This window comes from Anarhichas minor, unplaced genomic scaffold (assembly GCF_050575085.1).
Source record: "Anarhichas minor isolate MPS153535 unplaced genomic scaffold, ASM5057508v1 ptg000024l, whole genome shotgun sequence".
Classification (NCBI taxonomy): Eukaryota; Metazoa; Chordata; class Actinopteri; order Perciformes; family Anarhichadidae; genus Anarhichas; species Anarhichas minor.
This window is the reverse complement of record NW_027466470.1, coordinates 631,531-657,500: the sequence shown is the minus strand read 5'-3', so window position 1 is coordinate 657,500 and position 25,970 is coordinate 631,531. Positions and strand designations below refer to the sequence as shown.

Sequence of the window (25,970 nt, the reverse complement as noted above, 5' to 3'; positions counted from 1 at the left end):
ACTTCAAAATGTCCACGAACCAATCGATGACGTCACGACGACTAACTCTTATTTCTTACACGCAGTTTGTGATTCATACAAATATAGAAACAAAAACACTTAGTTCTGTTCAGTAAAACTTTAAAAGAAGAATGTTTGTGACGTTATTAAAGCCCAGATGTGAGTTTAAATAAATCACACACACTAACAGCAGTCACCTGGGTGAAAGTCCTGCGTTAGTTGGACCCATCAGTCCACCTGGACCCCCACTGTACCTGGACCTCCTCTGTACCTGGACCTCCTCTGTACCTGGACCCCCACTGTACCTGGACCTCCTCTGTACCTGGACCTCCTCTGTACCTGGACCCCCACTGTACCTGGACCTCCTCTATACCTGGACCCCCTCTGTACCTGGACCCCCACTGTACCTGGACCCCCACTGTACCTGGACCTCCTCTGTACCTGGACTGTCAGGTTTAACTTCTACACGTTTCCTCCACAGCTTTTCCCCACATTGAAGTTCACTAACGTGACTTTGCTGTCGTGTTTCCTGCAGCTTTGACTCCAGAAGACAAAGCAGGACTCGTCTCCACAAACAGCCGTGGATGGTTTTCAAGGTTGTTTGAGGTGTGGTGGAACACTGTCCCTGTCGTCATCATCATCATCATCGTCATCATCATCATCGTGATCAATACTGAGCAGGAGGCGGAGGGGGAACTGGAGGGAGCGGCTCCCGGCGGTTTATGGCCCCTGGTAGAGGGTAAAGTTCTCCCCGTTAGAGCCACAGGCGTCAGATTAACAAGCTGCAGGAGAGAGACCAGAGCCTCCGACAGAACCTGACTCTGACTTCACCGAGGGAGACCAGGCCTTTGGGATTTCTTGTTACTCCGAGCATCTGCAACCATGTCGACGGCCGTGGAAGCGACCGGGTTCGTGATGTGCCTCGTCAGCTGGCTGATCACCGGCTCGTCGCTGGCTAACGACTACTGGAAGATCTCCACCGTGTCCGGCAGCGTCATCATCTCCCAGAGGCAGTTTGAGAACTTGTGGCACTCCTGCGCCGAGAACAGCGCCGGCATCGCCGAGTGCCGAGACTTTGAGTCGATGCTCGCCCTCCCCGGTAAGACGAGAACACTGAACCAGCTGAGATCTAAAGACCCTGATGTTCATAGGGAACCTGTATTCTGTTAGAGGACAAAGAGCAGACATGTAAGGGACATTTAAGAAAGAAACAAGTCTTTGATATAACACACACACACATATATATATATATATATATATATATATATATATGAAAGATGAATAAATAAAACGGGATATAAGGACTCAATAAAGGCAGACAGATACTCTCATCAAATTTTAATATCCCAACTTTGTTATATGTAAGGATCTTTGAGAAGCTCAACTTTAAATATGATTTAGAAATAAATTATAAATTAAATGATGTAAAAGGTTTTCTTCCCTTTTTTAAAGAAATAAATACATTTTAAGAGGGAAGAAGACTCAGTGAGATGAAGAGACTCATTGAGATCAACTTCCTCGTCCACATGACGTCATAGAGCTGCTGAAGGGAATCAGTAATCCAGGTTTATTAAAGATGAATTATCTCCTTCTGTTCACTGATCAGTGGAGCCTTTAACGCTCATTAAACTTGTTTCTTGGTGATTCTTCTGAGAGCGACTCCGTCGTGCAGTAAACAGGCCGTCGGGCCGCGTGGCAGCGTCTCACAGATACTCGTCCAAAGGTCGCTGGATTCACGGACAAAGGTTCGGCGCCTGAAACAGAAAGAAGATCAGTTATTAAACCGTTTGTTGTAAAGAAAACACAACTTCATACAAAACATGATTTTTGATTCCATAGTAAATATGAGTGAAGTTAGTTTGTCTCTACGTTGTGTTTCCTCTCATGACGTGTCACAAGATTGTCTTCTGGGCGCCATTTTGAGCCTCGACTGTCCGTAAAATGGAGGGAAACTCTCGTCTTTATTCTCACTTCAGTTCAGTTGATGCTGTTGAATCTTTGCTCTCTCGGGTTAGATGTAAACATGGCTTTAAGATTATTATAAAGACAAATAAATGAAACAATAATTAAGTAAATAAAAATTGTGGAACTATGATGAGTACATCTGGAAATATCAAGACAAATAACAAAAAATTTAATAATATTTATAAGCATTTTAATTTATTTAAACATTTTTTTTATTTTTATTTCAGTATATATTTAAAAAATATATATAAAATTATTTTTCTGCAGATAAATAACTCATTTTTGGTCAAACGTACACATATTTTAATGTACTTTTGTTTAATTAAACATAAGACTTTTTTTTCCATAAAACTCAAATATCATTGATATTTTGTTCATATTTTAGACTTCAGCTCATGTTCGTTATATTTTAGCTGTTTGGGAACTCAGCGAGAATTAAAGAATAAAGTTCTGTGAGTTTGAACAGAAGAGGAGTGAGAGTTTTATTAGCTGAAAAGAGGCCTTATTATATAACTATGCTCGAGAGAAGACACAGATATTAAATGTGATTATATTCCACCGTGTGAGTCATCGTTCAGCCCTTCTGCCTCTTTGTTAGCAGCTTGAAACTCGTAAAGAGGAGCGGCTGGTTTCTATGATCACGAGACGTCATCTAGTCAATGATTGACTCAGCAGCAGAGCGTGAACGTTCCTCCTGTTCTCTTTCTTCTCCAATACAAACTCAGACTAACATAAGACTCGTTAGGACAGAAACATGAGACACATGAGACACATGAGACACATGACACACATGAGACACGAGACACATGAGACACATGAGACACATGACACACATGAGACACGAGACACATGAGACACATGACACACATGAGACACATGAGACACATGACACACATGAGACACGAGACACATGAGACACATGACACACATGAGACACGAGACACATGAGACACATGACACACATGAGACACGAGACACATGAGACACGAGACACATGAGACACATGAGACACATGACACACATGAGACACATGAGACACATGACACACATGAGACACGAGACACATGAGACACATGAGACACCGGCCCCGAAATATTGGATTGAAACTTATTCTCAGAGCTCCACAGTCCTGAAAGAGTCTTAAAGGCCTTTAATTAATACATGTTTCTTTGGATTAGAATAAAATTGTCACAAAATATATAAATACTGGCAAAAAAAATTTTTGTTTGCACATTGTGTTTCTATATATACATATACGTATATATATATATGCATTCAATTTGATGTATTATTTATTATGTAATATAATATATATTTTTTTCATCTTTTCTAATTTCACAGTTTTTCTTAGTAATAAAAGTTGCAGACTTGTTAAACTTGTTAAACTTGTTAACCTCGTGAACACAGATGTTCCTCTGTGTTCTACTGGTTCTAAGCTCTTCTGTTCCATCCTTATGCTTAAAGGAGCAGTTTGCAGATGTTTTGCTCTTCAGGCTGAGATCATTTCACAAACATCTACTTCATGAACCCCCCCCCCCCCCCCTCTCTCTCTCTCTGCAGCTCACATCCAGGCGAGTCGCGCTCTGATGATCATGTCTCTGCTGCTCGGCCTCGGCTCCATGATCGTGTCTCTGCTCGGACTCAAGTGCATCAAGATCGGCTCGGCCACCGACCAGTCCAAGGCCAAGATCGCCGTCAGCGGAGGCGTCCTGAGCATGATCGCAGGTGAGTCCGCCTTTCTTCTGCACCTTACCCACTTAGTTTCTATACTTTAGTGAATGTATTATTTTAACAAACAGAGTTTTCTTTTTCAAAATGACCAGAATGACCAGAAGCAGTCAAGGAGCAGAGAGGAGTTTGGTGTTATTGTGTTTTCGTGTTTGTGTGTTGTAGGTCTGTGCTGCATGATAGCCGTCTCCTGGTACGCCTACAGAGTCGTGCAGGACTTCCACAACCCGTTCTTTGGTGGAGTGAAGTGAGTCGACACAAAACACACATCGAGAGTTCAGACCGACACAGGGACATGTGTAGTTGTGTGTCTGCAGGTTGTGTGTGTGTGTTGTGTGGTAACAGTTGTTTGTGTGTTGTGTGTCCTCAGGTTCGAGCTGAGTACTGGTCTCTACCTGGGATGGGGCGGAGCCTGTCTGTCCATACTGGGCGGAGGTTTCCTCTGCTCCGCCTGTAAGAGAGCGAGACCTGACGGAAAGAAAAGGTACGAACACGCCTCAGTTCTTCTCTCTTTAAACGGTAACGTGTGAGTAAGTCTCTTGTTACATCACTGATGGGTGTGGTCAGAGGAGTTTCACCTGTAACCACACCCATCAGTGATGTCACAGCGTCCTGGAGTACACCTGTACATCACTGCAGCCAGGTGGGAAGTTTAACCAGCGGAGGTCAGCAAAGAAAAGACTTAAAGGAGGTTTAAAGAGCCGCTCAAATGGTTTCAGAGGAAAATACTTTTTCTCTGATTTATATTTCTAATAGAATAATACATGTTTTAAATTTTGAATTGTATAATTTGCTATTCATACATATTTTTTAAATAATAAGGGATTTGTCATCAGCGTCCACTGTGTTTGTGTAATTACTCTCACAGCCAGAGGGGGCGACAAATCCTCCTCTCTGCATTTTCATACAAAGAAAAAGAAACGTCCAAAGCCTGTCTGGGATGTTCTGCCATTTAAACCAATTCCTTTCACGTCTCTGACTCCATCTGACTTCCTGTCTCTTGTTTTGCAGCGGTTTCTATGGAAACAAACCCCCGAGGGTCTACACGGCTACCGCCAAGTCGGATCCAGATTCAGCCAGAGCCTACGTCTGAACGCACATCCGGACACTTTGAGGACGTTGTTCTGTCTCACATTCGCTTCCTGACGTCCTGATTCCAGCAAACTACTATAACAAAGTTTAACCCTAAAAATAAGAAGGAGACCAGCTGTCTGTCCCCAAATGGGAGGACAGTCCCCACGAAGTGATGATTACTGAAAACAAACATGTCTGCTGACATAGAATATGGACATGTAGTATAATGTCTCATTAAATGTGGACATGTAGTATAATGTCTCTTTAAATGTGGACATGTAGTTATTTTTCTGTCCTTTTGAAATATTTGCTTATTTTTTTAAAGAGTTTTTTGTGAAATCTAAATCTAGAGAACACAAACATGGTGGTTAGTGATTCTGTAATTCTGTGTGGAGTTTATTATTATCGAAATAAAGTTTTTATGAAACCTAATAATTAGGTTTTTGGTGTTTTTTGGATGTTTTTTTAAAAGTGCCTGATGATGAAACTCATGTTATTCATAATTTGATTTATATTAAATACACTTTTGGTCATTTTAAGCCTCTAACACGAAGGAACAATAAACGTCTTTATAGAAAACATTTATAAACACTTTAAAATGTCCTCATAACTGGTTACAACTGCATATTAGTGTGTTTTCAATAAATGATCATGAATGCTGAATAAAAGAGGCTTAAAGTTCATCCCACACACGTTTACATACTGTGTGTTATCTCCTGTGTGTGTGAACGTGTGTGTGTGTGTGAGTGTGTGTGTGTGTGTGTGTGTGTGTGTGTGGGTGTGTGTGTTATCTCTTGTGTGTGTGTGTGTGCGTTAGTGTGTGTGTGTGTGAGTGTGTGTGTGAGTGTGTGTGTTTGTGTGTGTGAGTGAGTGTGTGTGTGTGTGTGTGAGTGTGTGTGTTTGTGTGTGTGAGTGAGTGTGTGTTTGTGTGTGTGAGTGAGTGTGTGTGTGTGTGTGTGTGTGCAGTAATCTGCTGTGTAATAATGATGATGACTGCGCTGCAGGTCGGTAATCCACCTGTCTGTTTACCTGCTGACGGGCAGAACACTGGATTAGAGCTGCACCTCTCTGTCTATCTATAGACCTCCTCACACTGACCGAGGTCTGGATCAAACCTGCTGCTCAACCTTCACACTGAAGCTTGAACACATCTCGGTTTATTCTGCCCGCTCACATCCTGACTAAGAAGGCCGAGAGTGTTCCGCTTAGTCCCGCCCTCCTGTGCTGTGATTGGCTAGTACCTCTAACATGTGATTCATCTTGCTCCAGCCCGGTATCATGGCAGTTTGTGAAATAGTCACAAAATGCAATCTATTGGTTTCGTGTACAAGCGGCACAAAATATAAGCGTTTTCTGTCTTGTTAAGGATGAAATTAATGTCAATGGGAAGTCAGTTAGGAACCTTATTAATGGTGGAGACCTAAATTAAATCAATCTGACTAAACTAGAGTCAGTGACGTAGTTTATAATATCTAAGAAAACGACGAATGGTGGACGAGTCCAACAAACAGGACCTTTAACCAGAAGACCTGGTGGTCAACACCACGTTGTGGTTTTGTTGTCTAAACATTACATTACAGTCATTTAGCAGACTCTTTTATCCAAAGCGACTTACAATAAGTGTATTCAACATCGGTATTCAAGAGAACTACTAGTCACCAGAAGTTATAAGTGCATCTCCTTTCTTCAAACAAGCATCTAAGAGCATAAACCAGAGCCAACGTACAGTGCAGAAACAAACGAATGCAATAAGTGCCACAAACTAATATGAATACAATAAGTGCAATAAGCTAGTATGAATACAATAGATGCTAAGTAAGTGCTAAGTGGAAGGCTAAGGGTAGTACTTCTTGAAGAGGTGAGTCTTCAGCCTGATGAAAGATGGGCAGCGACTCCGCTGTCTCGTCAGTGAGGAAGGGGCGAATCCTCCTGATGTTGTAGAGCAGGAGCGTGTAACTGATGCAATGTTTGCTGAGAACGACAGTTGGTCATCCAGGGTCACACCCAGGTTCCTCGCAGTCCGAGTTCGCATCACCACGGTATCATCAATGGTGATGGACAGGTCCCGGTGCGGGCAACCCTTCCCCGCGAGGAACAGTAGCTCTGTTTTGTCCAGGTAGATCTTGAGGTGGTGTGTCGTCATCCACTTTGAGATGTCAGCCAAGCACGCAGCGATGCGTGCCTCCACTTGAGTCTCACCGGGGGAAATGACAAGACCAGCTGGGTGTCATCGGCATAACAATGGTAAGAGAAGTCATGCGAGCGAATAACAGAACCTAGAGATGTTGTGTAGAGCGAGAAGAGAAGGGGGCCCAGGACTGAACCTTGTGGAACCCCCGTAGTCAGCATGCGTGGTTCCGACACGGCCCCCCTCCATGTCACCTGGTAGGATCGACCTGTCAGGTAGGATGCAAACAGGGAGAGTGCAGAGCCTGAGACGCCCATCCCCTCGAGGGTGGAGAGGAGGATCTGGTGGTTCACAGTGTCAAATGCCGCAGACAGGTCCAGGACAATCAGGACAGAGGAGAGAGAGTTCGCTCTCGCTGCGTGAAGCGACTCCGTCACCGCAAGGAGGGCTGTCTCAGTCGAGTGACCCACTTTGAACCCGGACTGGCTGGGGTCCAAGAGGTTGTTTTGGTGGAGATAGGAAGACAGTTGAGTAGAGACAGCACGTTCAAGTGTTTTGGAAAGAAAAGGTAGAAGAGAACATTGTAAACATGAGTTTATGGTCTCAATCTCTAGTTTCAAGTCTTCTTCAATACAGCATGATGTTCATTTAGTACATTATGGTCCATTTAGAGTCAAACAGACCATAAAGCAGGGGGTGCTTTAGAGGCGGGGCTACACGGTGATACAAAAATATGTACAAGATGGCGACGGCCAAAATGACAAATCCTTGGGTTCAAAACATCGGTCCACAAACCAATGGGTGATGTCACGATGACAACGTCCACTTCTAGGAAAACACATTGCTATCGCCAGATAATCCGCCAATCATTGCAGAGAGGTACTAACCAATCACAGCACAGTAGGGCGGGACTAAGTGAACATTCCTGGGAAAAAATAACTCTGAACAAAGGGGCATAAAAACAAACAAAATGTTGATAGGCCACCTTTTAATGAGTGCTAACATTATTTTAACACAAACTATAAACCGTACTTTACCTAAATGCCTATTTATATTGTTTTTGTAATTATAATTTATTATCTATTTATCTTTTTTGTTGGGGGTTAATCTTTTTCTGAATTGTACATTTCTGCATAATATTTTTATGTTTTTAAATATATTTTATTTATTGTTGTTGTGTGTTCTCCATCAGCGTCTCTCTAATCCGACTCGTTGTGCTGACTGAAGGGGAACCAGCTTCAATCCTCTCAGTCGGCTCATTCACAGGAAGTCGGTCCGTCTGTCTGGATGTTGTGGTTCGTGGAGGAGGAGGAGGAAGAGGAAGAGGAAGAGGAAGAGGAGGATGGTCAAAGTTCACAGCCGGGTCACCTGATTGGCTGACGGGCGGCTGTGACGGACAGCAGGTGTTTACTTATAGAGCCTCTCTGACCGACGACCGTCTGGTCCAACAGCTCATCTTCATCACTGCTCATCTTCATCACTGCAGTAAACTACAGGTGAGTCTCTCTGGTTTGTTTTTCGTCTGAATATCTGAAATGAGCTCCAGCATCTTCCTCTCTCTGTGGTGAAGAGGATGATGACATCACGGACATGTTTTCAGTTGTTCTAAAGAAATATGAGAAAGACTCAAAAACTACAGAACATCTTAACGTTCTGTAGTTTGTTCATCTTTTCAATCTTTCTGAGAACAATCTGGGATTTCAATGAAATTGATTTGATTTGACTAGAAAATAAGAAGATGATTCATTAATTTCAAATATAATATAAATGTATATAATGCTGTGAAATAATCCTTATTTACCGTTACATGTGTGTTTACAGCTGCTTCTTTTGAACGTGTGAGTTGGAGTTTTACAGATTGTCTGTAAAAAATAAATCTACATTTCTCAGATTATTTATTTATTTTTATTCTAAAATGAATGAAAGTAAATCCAGAGAGATTTGATGAAGTGTTTAGTAGAAACACATGTGAGACGGTTCTAAAGGATGAAGAAGCTCAGAGTTCAGTCTGTTCACATCTCAAACTAAACTAACTCAGAAACAGGAAGTCATTTATTTAAGAAGCTCCTCTACGATGTTATCTCCAAGAAACGTATGAACACAAGATTTAAAGTGGAGCTTTCGTGTGATTCTTTGATGAGAAACTTTAGTTTTATGGATCAGATTAAATCTACAAATCGATTAGTCGACAGAATGTTACGACTGCGAGTCGACTCAGAGTCCTGAAGGAGATAAACTGTCGTTATTCATGTGTTCACCAACTTCTGAGGCTGTAATTATTAAAACGATGTGTAGACATCTGGGACATTTAAAAATATATACAAGTGTGTGTACTGTATTCTCTGCAGTGTATTCTGTGCAAGAAGTACTCGGATACTTTACTGAGTAAAAGTATTAATGTTACAGTTTAGAAATACAAGTAAAAGTCCAACATTCAATACTTAAAGTTACAGTAACTTCTACCTGGTCCTGAACCAGTCTCAGTGTAGTCCTGATCCTCTATATGAACCAGTCTGAGTGTAGTCCTGATCCTCTATATGAACCAGTCTCAGTGTAGTCCTGATCCTCTATATGAACCAGTCTCAGTGTAGTCCTGATCCTCTATCAGACCTCCATCAGTAGTGAGACCATCAGAGAGAAGATGGTCTGTTTCTATAGAGTTATTCTTAATGCTCGTCATCGGAGCCACCGGGTCGGATTCTGATGAAACCAGATGAACTCATGCAGGTTCACCAGAACCTCCTTCAGCTCAGACTCCAGCAGAGACCGGTCCACCGCGGACAGACCCAGATCCTCCAGCAGAGACCGGTCCACCGTGGACAGACCCAGATCCGGAGCTCTGGAGGGAGGAGGAGAGCTCAGCTCCCGGCAGTAGCTCCTCCTCTTCCTCTTCCTCTTCCTCCTCCTATTGCGTATTGCTGGACCCGCTGGAGGGAAGGGAGGCACGGGAGAACCAGAACCAGGACTGAGAGGGGCAGACTGTCAGACCTGCTGCAGTAAAATGAGAGGTTTTCTAAAGGGACTCTGGTGCTCAGAGACACTACAGCTTTAGTCCACAGGGGGCGCCAGAACCAACGCTAAATGAAAGTAAAAAAATTTAAATATACTTAAAATGTACTTAAAGTACCAAAAATAAAAGTACTCATTATGCAGAGTGGTATTGTCAGTTTCCTTGGGATCAAACCGGGTTCAAGGATTTGATTATCGTGTCAAATATGAGTTGTTTGAGTTCAATTTTATGACGGGTCATTGATTGTATAAAAGTTTTATCACATTTAATTCCTGCTGCCGTGTTTTCCTCTCACTGATCCAGGACTTTGATGGGAGGTGAAATTCAAATGCGTCCCTCGTGTTCTGAACTGTTGAATCACAGAGGAGCTTGTTGTCTCTTTGTCTCTCAGGCTGCGCTGACCCGCTGCTCTCTGAACCAACATGAGTCCAAAACATGTCGTATTCAAGAAGATCTGCAAAGACAAGTCGGTGAGTGAAACATGTGAACTCATGAGAATCAAGAAGGTTTTCACACACAGGGAGTCTGATAAACACACAATTATCTAAAAGTACAAAGTAAAACAGGAAACACACAATTATCTAAAAGTACAAAGTAAAACAGGAAACACAGGGCGACCTCGGAGCAGAGAAACAAAAGACACCACAACAGAAGAACTGAGTGATGAAACCAGGTTTATTTAAATATATATTTCCTTAATAAAATGTTGCACGAATGAAATTAAAAACATGACTTTAGTGTAATTTGTGCAGCTTTTTAAAGGAACAGAAACCTTATTGATCACATGTCTTATGCTCATCAGTGAATGTTGGTCTTTCACTGAATTATTTTCCGTCTCACTGAGTTTAATCACATGAAGCTGATCAGCTGATCAGCTGATCCTCAGGAGGTCGACACAAAGTCACAACGTGAGTTCAGTCGACAGCTTTGTGTCGGTTACATGTTGATGTTCTATGAATGTTTGATGCACAGAAGTCTTCAGCTTGACGTTCTTTTACATATCTGTGTTTTTAAGAAAATGAAACATGTTGATGAAAGCTTTTCAGATTACAGCAACATGAATATCTTGTGTTCATATAATATTACATCAGCTGACTGTCAGTGTAAAACCTGGTAAATATCGAATTAACTTAATGTTTAAGGTTTTAATTACTGTCTGTTTTAGAACAGAGATCTTAATGTGGATTTGATGTTTGCACGAATCAGAAATAATAAAAAGATGCAGATTAAACCCGAGAGAGCTCGTTAGAAACTGATGTAATTTACTTTTCTGTAAAACATTTAAAACAATAATCGACTCTGTTCTTAAAGGTTGGAGTCTACATGGGGAGAAGAGACTTTGTGGACCGAGTCGACTCTGTGGATCCAGTGGGTGAGTTTCCTCACTAATAAACATAAAATACACACATATATATATCATATAATATAAGATATTATGATATAATTGTGCAGCCCTTATTGGGATCATCCTGGTGGAACTCAATATAAAAGCTCTTTGACCCTTTTTACCTCTAGATGGCGTCATCCTCATCGATCATGAGGCTCTGCAGGGGAGGAAAGGTGAGTACCTGAACGCACCACTCTGCCTTATTACAGGATGCTGAGTTCAAAGTTCACCTCGCACATCTAATACATTAAGAAAGATTTACTTCATGAGACAACTGAAGCCTCTTGTGGATGCTTTTAGTCTCAGTCTCTCCATATGAAGCTTAATGTTCCCCTGAAGCTCGAAGGCGGTAAAAATAATTTAATTTCTGACAGAATTACAGATATTTTCTGTATATTTTCATCCAGATCCTCACTGAATCTAAACATATATTTTTATGTTTTGTTCACTTTACTGGAACATACTTTGGACAAACAGCACTTCTTACTTTCATGTCAAACTGTGTTAAAGAGTTCAAGTTAAAGAGAATCAGAAGCAGCTCTTCAGATCCTGCTTCCTGTTTGCCTTTATTTTGAAATGAATGTTTCCATGTTACACCTTCACAATTTAGCTATTGATGAATATTTAGTTGGCTGTGTAATTAATGTAACTAATAACTGATGTAATTTACAACGATTGTCAAAACTCAAATTTACAGTGAAATATTGTTAAACTATCGCAGAACAGAAACAACTTTCAAACCAGACAGATGAGCAGAAACATTTCCACGTTTCTCTCCACGTTCTACTCACTGATCCCTGATCAGACTAGTGATCAGATCAGACACATCGTCCGTCCTCTGTCCTCCAGTGTTCGTCACCCTGTCCTGCACCTTTCGGTACGGCAGAGACGACATGGACGTGATGGGAATCGCCTTCCGCAGGGAGCTGTACCTGTCCACCCGCCAGGTGTACCCGCCTCTGCTGGACCGCGAGAAGGGAATCCACACCAGGACGCAGGCCAGACTGCTGCGCAAGCTGGGAGACGACGCCTACCCGTTCTTCTTCGAGGTGAGACGAGAGATCACGCTGCACGAGGGCGCTCTTATAACAGCTGCACTGTCAGGAAGAAGAAATTCGTTACCTCCGTGAAATACTTCAGATTGTTACTCAAAATGACCACAAATAAACACAAAACAACTACAAAGAGACACAAAAAGACTACAAATAAACACAAAACAACTACAAAGAGACACAAAAAGACTACAAATAAACACAAAACAACTACAAAGAGACACAAAAAGACTACAAATAAACACAAAACAACTACAAAGAGACACAAAAAGACAACCAAGATATCACACTGACTATGAAAACAAGTGTCCCAACTCCAGACTGCACACTAATTGAAAGGAGGATTAGCATGTTGTCACAGCTCTGTCACTTCTTTCCACCTTTCACTCACCTAATTAGTTCATTCAGTGCACCTGCCAGTCACACTCACCTCATCAGCTCATCACTCTCACCTGCTCACTCTACCTCTTCACTATTTAAACCCCTGCCTCAGACACACTCACTGCCAGATCGTTCTTTGCATTCATGCGCAACTTTCCCGCACTCACCCTTGGACTGATTCCCTGTTGCCGACCCTGCCTGTCCCGGACTACCTCGCCTTGCCTCTGCCCTGGTAACTTACTCAGCCCTTCTGTCCTTGACCACGAGAAATCTGTTGGATTCTTCCAGAGAATCTTCTGCCTGTCGTGTGATGCAAATAAAAGAACTCAACTCATACCAGTCCTGGTGTTGTCGTACTGCTCCTGGGTCCTAACTACACCCGTTACACATGTATTGTTTTCACACCGGATGAAGTAAACTGAAGACTTTAGTCAGTATTCAGAATGGTTTATTGAGGCGGTAATACTGCTGTCTCACAATACATCGCCCAATGAAACACAGAATCTCTTCATAGCTGCAAAACATGAAGATGAATTGTGAACATTGAGGATGATAATAAAACCACAAGTATAGAATCGTTGTTAAAATATGTTTTAGTACAAAAGTCACACTGATTTATTGTGTATTAACTGTAAAGACAATATATTTTGATGATTAGTATACACTGTAGTAAATACTGAAGACAGTCTGATATATTTAATTGTTTTTTCCTTTTCTTGAAAAACAATGTATTTGATGATTTAATCACATGGTGTTCATGTAATTATTAATTATTAGCATTGACACACATAACTGACCAGTAATGTTAAACACCCCCCCCCCCCCATGGAGACATAAATCCAGTCCGACTGGGTCTTAAAACTGTTTTCTATTTATTTATTTACTGCTTGTTGAACGTGTTTTATTGGGTTTATCTCTTTTGTATCGGCTCAATAAGCACAACGTAAAGTCTGATGACTTGTGTTCTCGTCCTCTCAGTTTCCTGACAACCTGCCTTGCTCAGTGGCTCTCCAGCCATCACCGCACGATGTCGGCAAGGTAAGATCCCGACACGGGAATCTAACTGGTGCTGATGAAGCAGACGCATCCCAGGTTGGTGACGTCTGTTCTCTCTTCTTCTGCAGCAATGTGCCGTGGAGTTTGAGATCAAAGCGTTCAGCGCTGAGAGTCAGGACGCTAAAATACGCAAACGGTGAGTCTCAGCTCTGTCCTCTACGGGAGAGGATAAGGGACAAACATAGGGGGAATATTCAGAGAAGAAAGTCAAAATGTCATAATACTAATTCTAGTTTTATTTATGTTCAACAATAAAACTTCATACTCAACACTTTAACATTAAACTTTTCAACATTTTTCACAACTTTTAACTCATAATCAACATTTCAACATTATTTTCAAAATGTAACTTTCTGATCAAAAATGTAACGTTATGCTCAACATTTCAGTTTTAATCTCAACATTTCAACATTTTTATCAACATTTAAACATTATTCACAACATTTCAAGCTTTTTTTCAACATATCAATGTTAATTTATCAAAATAATGAATCTATTTTTAAATGTATTATACCTGGCACTACTACTGAAGTGATCTCAAAAGTCAAAATGTAAAAGGATGTGTTGGCCCTGAGACTCATCCGTAGACCTCAGATCACCTTTTTCTTTCATTCCCAACACTAAGATAGCAGTGATTCAGAATAAGTGTCACCCGGACTTTGTACATCTTTATTATTTAAACGGTTGTTTCTCTTTGTCCAACAGGAGCTCAGTGAAGCTGATGATCAGGAAGGTTCAGTATGGTCCAGAGAAAGAGGGAGCGCCGCCATCTGTAGAAACCACCAGGGACTTTGTCATGTCGGACAAACCGCTGCATGTCACGGCTAGTCTGGACAAAGAGGTGCGTTTCTTCATTATTTGTATCTTTAAACAGTAACATGATGTTGTGAATGTTTGTCAGCAGCCGTCAGTCAGGAAAGTTGTACTATTTCAAAAGCAGCTGCAGCATCTTCTTCATGGCTGATGCACATCATGCTCATATAACTCGTCACACCTCCGTCTGAAAGGACTTAATGAAACCTAGCGCTTTGATCAAATACAGAGTTGTTGTGCTTCAAGCCCATCTATTGTGCATTATTATCATGAGAAGTGTTGCCTTTTATATCCTCTGATCAACACTGTTTTAACTCTGAACATCAGGGGGTTTTGTTATTTCTCTAGATCAGCTTGTTGACTAGATATTTGTAAAGAACTTTATATTGAAATAGCCTCGTGCATCGTCAGTAGTATGAACAGATGATGTGCTGTTTAAGCTCTCTGGCCTTGCATCTTGTTTCCAGACATACTACCACGGTGAGCCCGTCAAAGTGCACGTCAGCGTCACAAACAACTCCAGCAAAAACATCAAGAACGTCATCGTCTCTGGTAAACACGACTGCTATTAGAGGGACGTTCTTCACTTCAGACATGCACAGATGCATTTAAGTTGCATGAAGCCAGAGAAGCTAAATGTCTGAACTTCTTCTGCATGAACAAGTGTAAATGGAAGTCCTGTTCCTTCTCGTCCTCCTCAGTGGATCAGGTCTCCACGGTGGTGTTGTACTCCAATGACAGCTACGTCAAATCTGTGGCCATCGAGGAACCGGGGTAAATAACTACATCTTACTGAATTACAGAGAGAGGTTTCATCATCATCACGTCTGTAGATCTAAATCAGTGTGTTGTTCTTTTGTCTGTCACAAAAAGAAAAGCTGACTTCATGTGTCCAACTCTGTCACATCAGGAAGACATTTCTCTCTGTGACAGTTTTCTGGTTGTATAAAGAAAATATAAATATAACTTTAACAGCCTCAATAATTAAGATATGTTTTGAATATGAAGGAAGAAAGAAAGATGCGCCTCAAACATGGAGGTTTGTGCCTTTTTTAGTCACAATGATTGATGAGTGTTGAACTTCTTTGATAGATTTCAGCTTTGAGAAATAAAACACTGTAACAAAGAACGTGACAGAGAGTACGAGGGTCACTAACCTGTTGTTATCTAACCAAAGTTAAACGCTGTTAATTACTCTGTATTATATGATGCTGGCTCATGAGTCATGTTTGCATCGTGTGATGAGAGATTATTTGTTAATATGATTGTTAACCTGCAAAAGCTGCTCAACCAGGTACTGATACCAGCAACCGGAACCTGGGTTTTAACTTTAGTGCTCAAACAAACTAAGAATCAGATTTTATAACTACTTCTAGTCCTGAGTATTCAGAAAGCAACGTATTGTAAATACACTCACAAGACTTTTAGACCTTGGTGAACATTAACAGAAGGACCACGTGGTCTGTAAGTTCTATTGCTTCATCACACGGAATAAAACTGACCTCTGGACTGATAAAGATCAAACTAACCTGAGACGAACCAGGAAACTGATACGAGTATTCTGCCTCACTGAGAAGAGAAAGACCACTTTGACAACAAGTTTGCCATTCAGACTGAGAAAGGAGAACTACAGGAGGGAAGACTGGAGTACTGCCTCTTAGACCTGCTGGAGACTCACAAGAAGAAAGTTCAACTTCAAGTGGAATCTCAAGAGAAGGAGGGAGTGAAGGACGACTGGCTGATACTCTGCTGAGTTCACAGCTTCACTCACGGAATAAATGGCTTCCAGGTCAGAGGAAGATCTCTGCTGTTCTGTCTGCTGTGAGGTCTTTGAAGATGCCGTCATCCTGTCATGTTGCCACAGCTTCTGTAGAGTCTGTCTGCAGAACTGGTGGACAGAGAAGTCCAAGAGTGTCCACTTTGTAAGAGAAGACATTCAAACGAACTCGTACCTCCTAACTTCACTTTAAAGAACCTGTGTGAGAGTTTCCTACAGCAGAGAGATCAGAGAGCTTCAGAGCCTCTCTGCAGTCTGCACTCTGAGGAACTCAAACTCTTCTGTCTGGACCATCAGCAGCCGGTGTGTCTCGTCTGCAGAGATTCAGAGAAACACAGCGAGCACAGATTCAGACCCATCGATGAAGCTGCTCCACAACACAAGAAGAACCTTCAGGAAGCTCTGGAGCCCTTAAAGGAGAAGTTAAAGGTTTATGAAGAACCTAAAGTGAAGTCTGATCAAACAGCAGAACACATGAAGGTCCAGGCCCGACGCACAGAGAGGCAGATTCAGGAGCAGTTTAAGAAGCTTCACCAGTTTCTAGAGGAGGAAGAGGAGGCCAGGATGGCTGCACTGAGGGAGGAAGAGGAGCAGAAGAGTCAGATGATGAAGGCTCTGAGCAGAGAGATAGCAGCTCTTTCACACACAGTCAGAGCCACAGAGGACGAGCTGAGAGCTGAAGACGTCTCATTCCTGAACAACTACAAGGCTGCAGTGGAAAGAGTCCAGCAGCGCCCCCTGCTGGAGGATCCACAGCTGCTCTCAGGAGCTCTGATAGACCAGGCCAAACACCTGGGCAACCTGGTCTTCAACATCTGGAACAAGATGAAGGACATGGTCTCCTACACTCCTGTGATTCTGGACCCAAACGCTGCTCATCCAGACCTCATCCTGTCTGAAGATCTGACCAGTGTGAGACGAGGAGAGGAACAGCAGGTTCCTGATAATCCAGAGAGGTTTGATGAATACTGGTCTGTTCTGGGTTCTGAGGGATTTAACTCAGGGACTCACATCTGGGACGTCCAGGTTGGAGACAGTACAGACTGGTCTCTGGGTGTTTTAACAGAGTCTGTCCAGAGTAAGAGAGACATACTGTCTGGATTATGGAGAATATGGTTCTGGTTTGGTGAATACAGAGCTGAGTCTCCATCATCAGATCAACTCGTTCTCAAAGTCCAGAAGTATCCCCAGAGGATCAGAGTAAATCTGGACTGGAACAGAGGAAAGCTGTCGTTCTCTGATCCTGAAACCAACACATACACACCTTCACACACACTTTACCTGAGACGATGTTTCCATTTATATGTACTGGTGATGAAGTGAAGGTTTTACCAGTGAAGGTCTCTGTGACTGGAGAACAACAGACATGATGATGATGATGGTGATGATGATGATGATGATGATGATGATGATGATGATGATGCCTTTTAACAGCTAAACTTTCAACATCCTTGAAGAACTATTTCTTTTAAAAAGGCTTCTTGTGGATGAAATGACCCAAACGGTTTTTAACATCACTTCCTGCTTTAACTTTGACCCGCTGTACTTATTGTAGTTGTGTTCACAGAGTTTCTTTTGTGATGTCATCTTGTTCCCAGGTCTCACATATTTTCAATGAAACAAAGTCTTTCTTAAAAATATGATAATAAAGACAAATCCTAACAAATACATTAACATTTAAATGAACGTGCTTTTAGCTTGCCTCTTTGTTTTATTTTTATTTCTTAATATGCAGTTGGAAAAAAGAATCTTTGTATTTACAGTTAATAATTTAATTTGTCTGTTCTTCATTTTCATGATATAACTTGTCTGTTGTTTGAAGTTAAATTTAAGGTAACATTGCCACTATAACTATTATTTGATTAATCTTAAAGGTTTGTTCTTCTGTCTCAATAAAATAATTTTATTAGTCAGAAAACTACAGAAGTCTCTTTGGTTCATATTTTGTTTTGAGTGTGAATGACATCAATTTTAATGTTACAGTGAAGGAAAATTGCTCCTCGTATGTTTTTATTACACTTCCTGGTTTAGCTTCCCTAATTTTTTAACATTCCTCAAAGCTTTTTCAGAAGAGTTTCAAACGTGAGCCGGAGGACATTTAAGATTTGGATGCTCGATAGTAAAATCATGGAGAGGTCATTGTACATTACTGTATTCTGTGTTTTCTACCAAAGTTTAATGCTCATTTGTGTCTCAGGGATTCGGTGTCTCCTGGAGCGACCCTGCAGAAAGTCTACACCTTGCTGCCTCTGCTGGCCAACAACAGGGAGAGGAGGGGCATCGCTCTGGACGGCAAGCTGAAGCATGAAGACACCAACCTGGCGTCATCGAGCATGTGAGCAGCACATCCAGCCTCTTTAAAAGAAAACAGTTGTTAGGTGGATCCCGTAGATCCAATAGATAGATACAGGCAATACATCTACTCAATAAGGTTTAGGTAACAAAACTACTTAGTTATGTTTCACCAAAACAACTACTAAGATAGGTTTAGCCCACAACACTGCTTAGTTAGGTTTAGGCCACTAAACACTACTAAACACACTAAACACTACTAAATATACTAAACACTACTAAACACTACTAAACATACTAAACATACTAAACACTACTAAACACTTCCAAACATACTAAACACTACTAAACACTACTAAACATACTAAACACTACTAAACATACTACACACTACTAAACACTACTAAACACTTCTAAACACTACTAAACATACTAAACACTACTAAACACCATGAACACTTCTAAACACTACTAAACATACTAAACACTACTAAACACCATAAACACTTCTAAACACTACTAAACACTACTAAACATACTAAACACTACTAAACACCATGAACACTTCTAAACACTACTAAACATACTAAACACTACTAAACACCATGAACACTTCTAAACACTACTAAACATACTAAACACTACTAAACACCATAAACACTTCTAAACACTACTAAACACTACTAAACACTACTAAACATACTAAACACTTCCAAACATACTAAACACTACTAAACACTACTAAACATACTAAACACTACTAAACATACTACACACTACTAAACACTACTAAACACTTCTAAACACTACTAAACATACTAAACACTACTAAACACCATGAACACTTCTAAACACTACTAAACATACTAAACACTACTAAACACCATAAACACTTCTAAACACTACTAAACACTACTAAACACTACTAAACATACTAAACATACTAAACACTACTAAACATCCTAAACACACTAAACACTACTAAACACCACTAAACATACTAAACACTACTAAACACTACTAAACATACTAAACATACTAAACACTACTAAACACACTAAACCAGGGGTCACCAACCTTTTTTAAACTGAGAGCTACTTCAAGGGTACCGAGTAGTACGAAGGGCTACTTATTTGATACAAACTTCCTCAATAACAAAGTTGCACAGATCACCTTAATAATAATAATATATGTGAAGAGACTGTTTGATCACATGTCAGTTAATTATTCCTAACAATAATTATTAATAATGATTTCCACAACAATGATGGTATAGCTACACATACATATTTAAACATGCAACTTTTATTTCTGTTAATCTGTTTCAACATTTGAAAGTCAGAGGTATCACATCTCTGATATTTTTGTATCATCACATGATCAAAGCCGGTTACTTTTGCACATAGCGCCTGCTGGTGAATGATCCAGTGGTAATGTAGAAATTTTGCGAAGTCTGGGTCACCTTTGCATTGCGCAATGAAGCCGCATGCCGGCCCGTCATCGTGGGAGCCTCGTCTGTTGTCACCGACACCAGCTTTTCTAACGGTACATTTTTCTCCATGAAGAAACTAGTAAAAAGTCTCGTCTATAGCCGAGCGGGGGATCCAACCCTCCGAGGCGCGCGAGCGTCTTCGGGCGCCCGCGTTCAAACCTCTAGTCTGGGCCTTTTCGGTCGGATTGCGTTGCCTCGCCTCTACCCCCGCCACCCCTGAGTTGTTGCCCCGCGGCCTGTTCCGAGGATTTACGGACCTGACGACGGGGTGCGCTCGCGGCGCGCGTCTGGCGCCAACGGGAAGCGCCCGCCATTCGGAACCTGAAAACCTAGTGCGGCGGCCTCGTCCTGGCTGTCCACCGTGCACCTCCGGGTACCCAACTCTCTTATGACAAGAAATATTGTCATTTTAAAATCTACACTAATGCAAGCGTTTTTGATTAAAAAAGAACAGCAACTACAATTTTAGACGGAGCTCCATGGTGACTAGTGCTATTTTTAGAACATGTCTTGCGGGCGACTCACGTGGTCCCTGCGGGCGACAGGGTGCCCGCGGGCACCGTGTTGGCTACCTCTGCACTAAACACTACTAAACACTATTAAACACTACTAAACACTACTAAACATACTAAACACTACTAAACACTACTAAACACTACTAAACATACTAAACACTACTAAACACACTAAACACTACTAAACACTACTAAACACTACTAAACATACTAAACACTACTAAACACTACTAAACATACTAAACACTACTAAACACACTAAACACTACTAAACACTATTAAACACTTCTAAACACTACTAAACATACTAAACATACTAAACACTTCTAAACACTACTAAACACTACTAAACATACTAAACACTACTAAACATCCTAAACACTACAAAACACTACAAAACACTACAAAACACTACAAAACACTACAAAACACTACAAAACACTACTAAACACTACTAAACATACTAAACACACTAAACACTACTAAACATACTAAACATACTAAACACACTAAACACTACTAAACACTATTAAACACTTCTAAACACTACTAAACATACTAAACATACTAAACATACTAAACATACTAAACACTTCTAAACACTTCTAAACACTACTAAACACTACTAAACACTACTAAACATACTAAACACTACTAAACACTACTAAACATACTAAACATACTAAACACTATTAAACACTATTAAACACTATTAAACACTATTAAACACTACTAAACACCACTAAACACTACTAAACACTACTAAACACTACTAAACACTACTAAACACACTAAACATACTAAACACTACTAAACATACTAAACATACTAAACATACTAAACATACTAAACACTACTAAACACTATTAAACATACTAAACATACTAAACACTACTAAACATACTAAACATACTAAACATACTAAACACTACTAAACATACTAAACATACTAAACATATTAAACACACTAAACACTACTAAACACTACTAAACACTTCTAAACATACTAAACACTTCTAAACACTTCTAAACACTACTAAACATACTAAACATACTAAACATACTAAACACTACTAGACACTACTAAACACTACTAAACATACTAAACATACTAAACACTACTAAACACTACTAAACGTACTAAACGTACTAAACACTACTAAACATACTAAACATACTAAACACTACTAAACACTACTAAACACTACTAAACATACTAAACACTACTAAACATACTAAACACTACTAGACACTACTAAACACTTCTAAACATACTAAACACTACTAAACACTACTTAGTTGAGTTAAGGAAATGGTTAGGTTTAAGCAACAAAATTAATTAGTTACGTTTCTGAAAATAACGTAAATTACTTGGTTAGATTTGGACAATAACACTAGTTAGTTAGGTAACAAAACTACTAATGTAAGTTCAGGTAAAGATTGTGAAATACTTAGTTAGGTTTAGGCAACAAAACTACTTGAAATACTTTGTTATGTTTCAGCAACAGAACTCAAGATTGTAAAATACTTTGTTAGCTTTTGGTTAGATTTAGGCAACAAGACTGCTGAGTAAGATTTATGTAACAAAGCTACCGAAGCAAGTTTAGGAAAAGATTATACTTAGTCTCATTTGGGGAAACTAAACTACTCAGTTAGGGCAAGAAAAACAAACTAGTTCGTTTTAAGCATCAAAACTACTCAGTTAAGTTAAGGAATAGATCGTGAACTTCTTGGTCAGGTTCAAGCAACAAAACTACTGACTTCTCGTTTCACAAGGAGCACAAACAGCGGTCTCCTGCTTTTGTTGACCCATACACCCCCCCTTCCTCGTTCATGATTACGTAGAATTACATGCACATTTATTTCTTGGGATATCTACAGTTTACAGCACATTCATTTTCCTAGGAATAGCTAAAGATGATGCATGAGAACAGCCTCCTAAATGACAGCTCGGTCATTGAGTCAGATTATTATGTCTTTTATCAGAAGTGTTTGTTTTCACTTTCAGTGTCAAAGACGGTGTGCTGAAGGAAGTTATGGGGATCATGGTTTCATACAGAATCATGGTGAAGCTCATCGTCGGAGGGTCAGTCGCAAGTGTTTGTGTATGTTTGTGTGTGCGTGTTTCCCAGTAAAGACATTTAATATTAGAAAACCTGATGGAAATATGACATTTCTGTAAGGAAGGTTACAGCCTCCTCATCGCTCCACCAGATCTCACGTTTTCTCATTCTTTATGAACATCATCATTTATCCATTAGCTCTATGTCCATTGCACTTTGTTGCTTTTTGATTTTCATCAATACACCAACTTCCTCATTCAAGCATAAAACGTTTTTTTGTGAAATTTTGAGGCATTTATTAAATTTTTTACGACAAAAAGGCACAGCCACAGTAGGAGACTAGCTAGATATGGTGGTGGAGACCAAAAACAGAGCTAAAAGAGAGAGAATATTGGACTTACATTAATTTGGGGACACAAACACAAAGACTCCCAATGAATCATGTTATTCTGTAACTGATGGACGTAGAAATTCATTACTTTGGACCGAGTTTGAACTCACCGGCTCCTGACTGTTGCCAACTTTCAAATGTTTGCTGTCTTTGTTTGTTTTGTTAAAATCAAAACATTCAACATCATTTTTTATTCTCTCTGTTCCAATTTTCATCTTTGTCTCTGTCGTGTTCTCAGGATGATGGGATCAAGGTGAGTTCCTGTTGACTTGTTTTCATCAACAGTAGTAAGTAGAATAGTAGAAAGTGATATATAATTGTTACATCATGTACTGTGTATTCATTCATTAATAAACTGCAGTGAGAAACACTTTGTTTTTGTTTGTAATGCAGTGAGGTCGGTCTGGAAGTTCCTTTCAAACTGATGCATCCCAAACCTGATGCAGGTAAGGAAAGAACACACCCATCCATCCATCCATCCATACATCCATCAATAATCCATCCATCCAACCATCATCCATCCTTCAATAATCCATCATCCATCCATCCAACCATCATCCATCCATCAATCATCCATCCATCCAACCATCATTCATCCATCAATAATCCAACCATCATCCATCCATCAATAATCCATCCATCCACCCATCATCCATCCATCAATAATCCATCATGCATCCATCATCCATCCAACCATCATCCATCAATAATCCATCCATCCACCCATCATCCATCCATCAATAATCCATCATGCATCCATCATCCATCCATCCCTTCATCAATCCATCCATCATCAATCCATCCATCCATCAATAATCCATCATGCATGCATCCATCCATCAATAATCCATCATGCATGCATCCATCCATCTCTTCATCAATCCATCCATCATCCATCCATCAATAATCCATCATGCATCCATCATCCATCCATCCCTTCATCAATCCATCCATCATCCATCCATCCATCCATCAATAATCCATCATGCATGCATCCATCCATCAATAATCCATCATGCATGCATTCATCCATCTCTTCATCAATCCATCCATCATCCATCCATCAATAATCCATCATGCATGCATCCATCCATCTCTTCATCAATCCATCCATCCATCCTTTTGTTAACAGCATTATTTACTCTAAAATAATAAATAAAATATGTACATAAATGTGTTTGTTGTCGGATGAAAGGAAGTCGACAAACTAAACCTTCTGGTTTTCGATGTATTTTCTTTCTTTATTGCTGCCAACAGTGAAGGAGAGGTAAGATGGTTTTCCAATCAACGATTAAAGAAATTAATTACTTTGAATGTTTTTAATCTTGGATGAAAGAAGCGTCAGTCTGTTGGAGTTGGAATGAATGAATGAATGAATGAATGAATGAATGAATCCAGCTATTAGCTCCTGTTAACATCTCTGTGTCTTCATCAGCAGTGGCAACCTTCCTATGTTTGTACTTTGCTTTTAGAATTTTCGTGCACTTTTTTTCTTTTTTACATTTTGTCAGTTTCATTGAAATTTCAGACGGTTAAAAGGAAAATATTGTTCTGGTTCATCAAACCTCTGCTAAGGTTGAAGTTGGTCATAGAAACACAGAAAATGATGTGAAGTCACTCGACTCAACGTACTAACAGAGAAAAGAAGTCTGGTTGTATAGAAATCTATGAGAAAATGACTCTACTTCTCTCTAGTGACCACCAGGGGGCGACTCCTCTGGTTGTATAGAAGTCTATGAGAAAATGACTCTACTTCTCTCTTGATTTATTACCTCAGTAAACATTGTAAACATGAGTTTATGGTCTCAGTCTCTAGTTTCAAGTCTTCTTCAATACAGCCTGATGTTCATTTAGTACATTATGGTCCATTTAGAGTCAAACAGACCATAAAGCAGGGGATGCTTTAGGGGCGGGGCTACTGTGATTGACAGGTCTCTAACACGGCGTTGTCCGTCTTTTCGTCTTACAACTTTAACTCTTTCAGTGTTTTCACTTCATGAAAGTTAATTGTAACATTTTGGTCGCCTAAAAAAATTCTTAGTCAGTTTGGTTGTACTTAGCTCCTCCCTCTCGGGTCACTTCTGGTTGCAAAAACCAAGATGGCAACGGCCAAAATTCCAAACTTAAAGCTTCAGAACAGCAGCCGACAAACCAATGGGTGACGTGACCATGACTACGTCCACGTCTTATACAGTCTGTGCTAAAAACTGGTCAAACACTGCAAACAAATGGTAAATTAGTGTGGTGTGCCATCAAATATTTAATAATCCGGATGAGGTTGGAAGTCAAAGGTCCCTGCTTGCTTGAAGGTCGCCTCATGTCTGATTCATTAGAGTTAAAGTCTGTTTTTAGCTTCACCCGACTGTCTACATGTGATAAATCTCACTATTGTGCCTTTATGATATCAAATGCTAGCAGCTCTTCTATAACACGGCTGTCATCTGCAGTGAGATGGAGGAGGAGATGGAGTTCCAGGAGTTCAAGCGTTCGTACCTGAAGGGGATGGTCGATGACGAGGACGAAGATGGAAACGTGTCGGGTGGTGACGACATCGCGCCCAAAGAGACATAAAGAAAGAGATTCGACCAGAGTGACGACGGCTGAAACTTGCCTCAGAGTTTGTGTGAAGTTGAGACTTAATTAAAAGGACCATACCTGTGTTTTTGCATGTTTTAGTACAACTTAGGCGTACTTCAGAAAGTACCTAAAGTAGAAGCAGAACAAAATGACTTTCCCTCAAATATCATTGTCTCATCTTTTTGTTAAAGCTAACATGTTAGCTATCAGATGCTTATTCTCACATCCAGCAGTTACAGATCAACTTGACGACTCGTCGTCCTGAGGGA

At 40.3% G+C, this 25,970-nt stretch overlaps 2 protein-coding genes and 1 pseudogene across 2 annotated transcripts; all 3 read left to right on the top strand.

Moving 5' to 3' along the window:
- The first annotated feature begins 882 nt into the window (after positions 1-882).
- Positions 883-4,786, top strand: cldn15la (claudin 15-like a). Its single transcript, XM_076098490.1, has 5 exons — positions 883-1,099; positions 3,526-3,690; positions 3,859-3,940; positions 4,064-4,177; positions 4,705-4,786. Exons 1-5 carry the CDS (start codon positions 883-885, stop codon positions 4,784-4,786), a joined length of 660 nt encoding a protein of 219 aa, XP_075954605.1.
- Positions 4,787-10,327: 5,541 nt separating this feature from the next.
- Positions 10,328-25,695, top strand: saga (S-antigen; retina and pineal gland (arrestin) a). The gene is made up of 15 exons (XM_076097218.1): positions 10,328-10,375; positions 11,217-11,277; positions 11,421-11,465; positions 12,142-12,341; positions 13,704-13,763; positions 13,850-13,917; positions 14,487-14,622; positions 15,062-15,146; positions 15,296-15,368; positions 18,569-18,706; positions 22,679-22,756; positions 23,363-23,377; positions 23,518-23,570; positions 24,382-24,391; positions 25,572-25,695. The coding sequence occupies exons 1-15, from the start codon at positions 10,328-10,330 to the stop codon at positions 25,693-25,695; spliced, it is 1,194 nt and encodes a 397-aa protein (XP_075953333.1).
- LOC142956772 (nuclear factor 7, ovary-like) lies at positions 16,373-17,741 on the top strand (annotated as a pseudogene).
- Positions 25,696-25,970: the final 275 nt, after the last annotated feature.

Excerpts from the sequence above, each read along its gene's own strand:
- cldn15la (XM_076098490.1), top strand. The coding sequence starts at position 883 with ATGTCGACGGCCGTGGAAGCGACCGGGTTCGTGATGTGCCTCGTCAGC. Across the intron at positions 3,691-3,858 it reads CGTCCTGAGCATGATCGCAG|GTCTGTGCTGCATGATAGCC; the intron begins GTGAGTCCGCCT and ends TGTGTGTTGTAG. Across the intron at positions 3,941-4,063 it reads CCGTTCTTTGGTGGAGTGAA|GTTCGAGCTGAGTACTGGTC; the intron begins GTGAGTCGACAC and ends GTGTGTCCTCAG.
- saga (XM_076097218.1), top strand. The coding sequence starts at position 10,328 with ATGAGTCCAAAACATGTCGTATTCAAGAAGATCTGCAAAGACAAGTCG. Across the intron at positions 11,466-12,141 it reads GGCTCTGCAGGGGAGGAAAG|TGTTCGTCACCCTGTCCTGC; the intron begins GTGAGTACCTGA and ends TCTGTCCTCCAG. Across the intron at positions 12,342-13,703 it reads CCTACCCGTTCTTCTTCGAG|TTTCCTGACAACCTGCCTTG; the intron begins GTGAGACGAGAG and ends TCGTCCTCTCAG.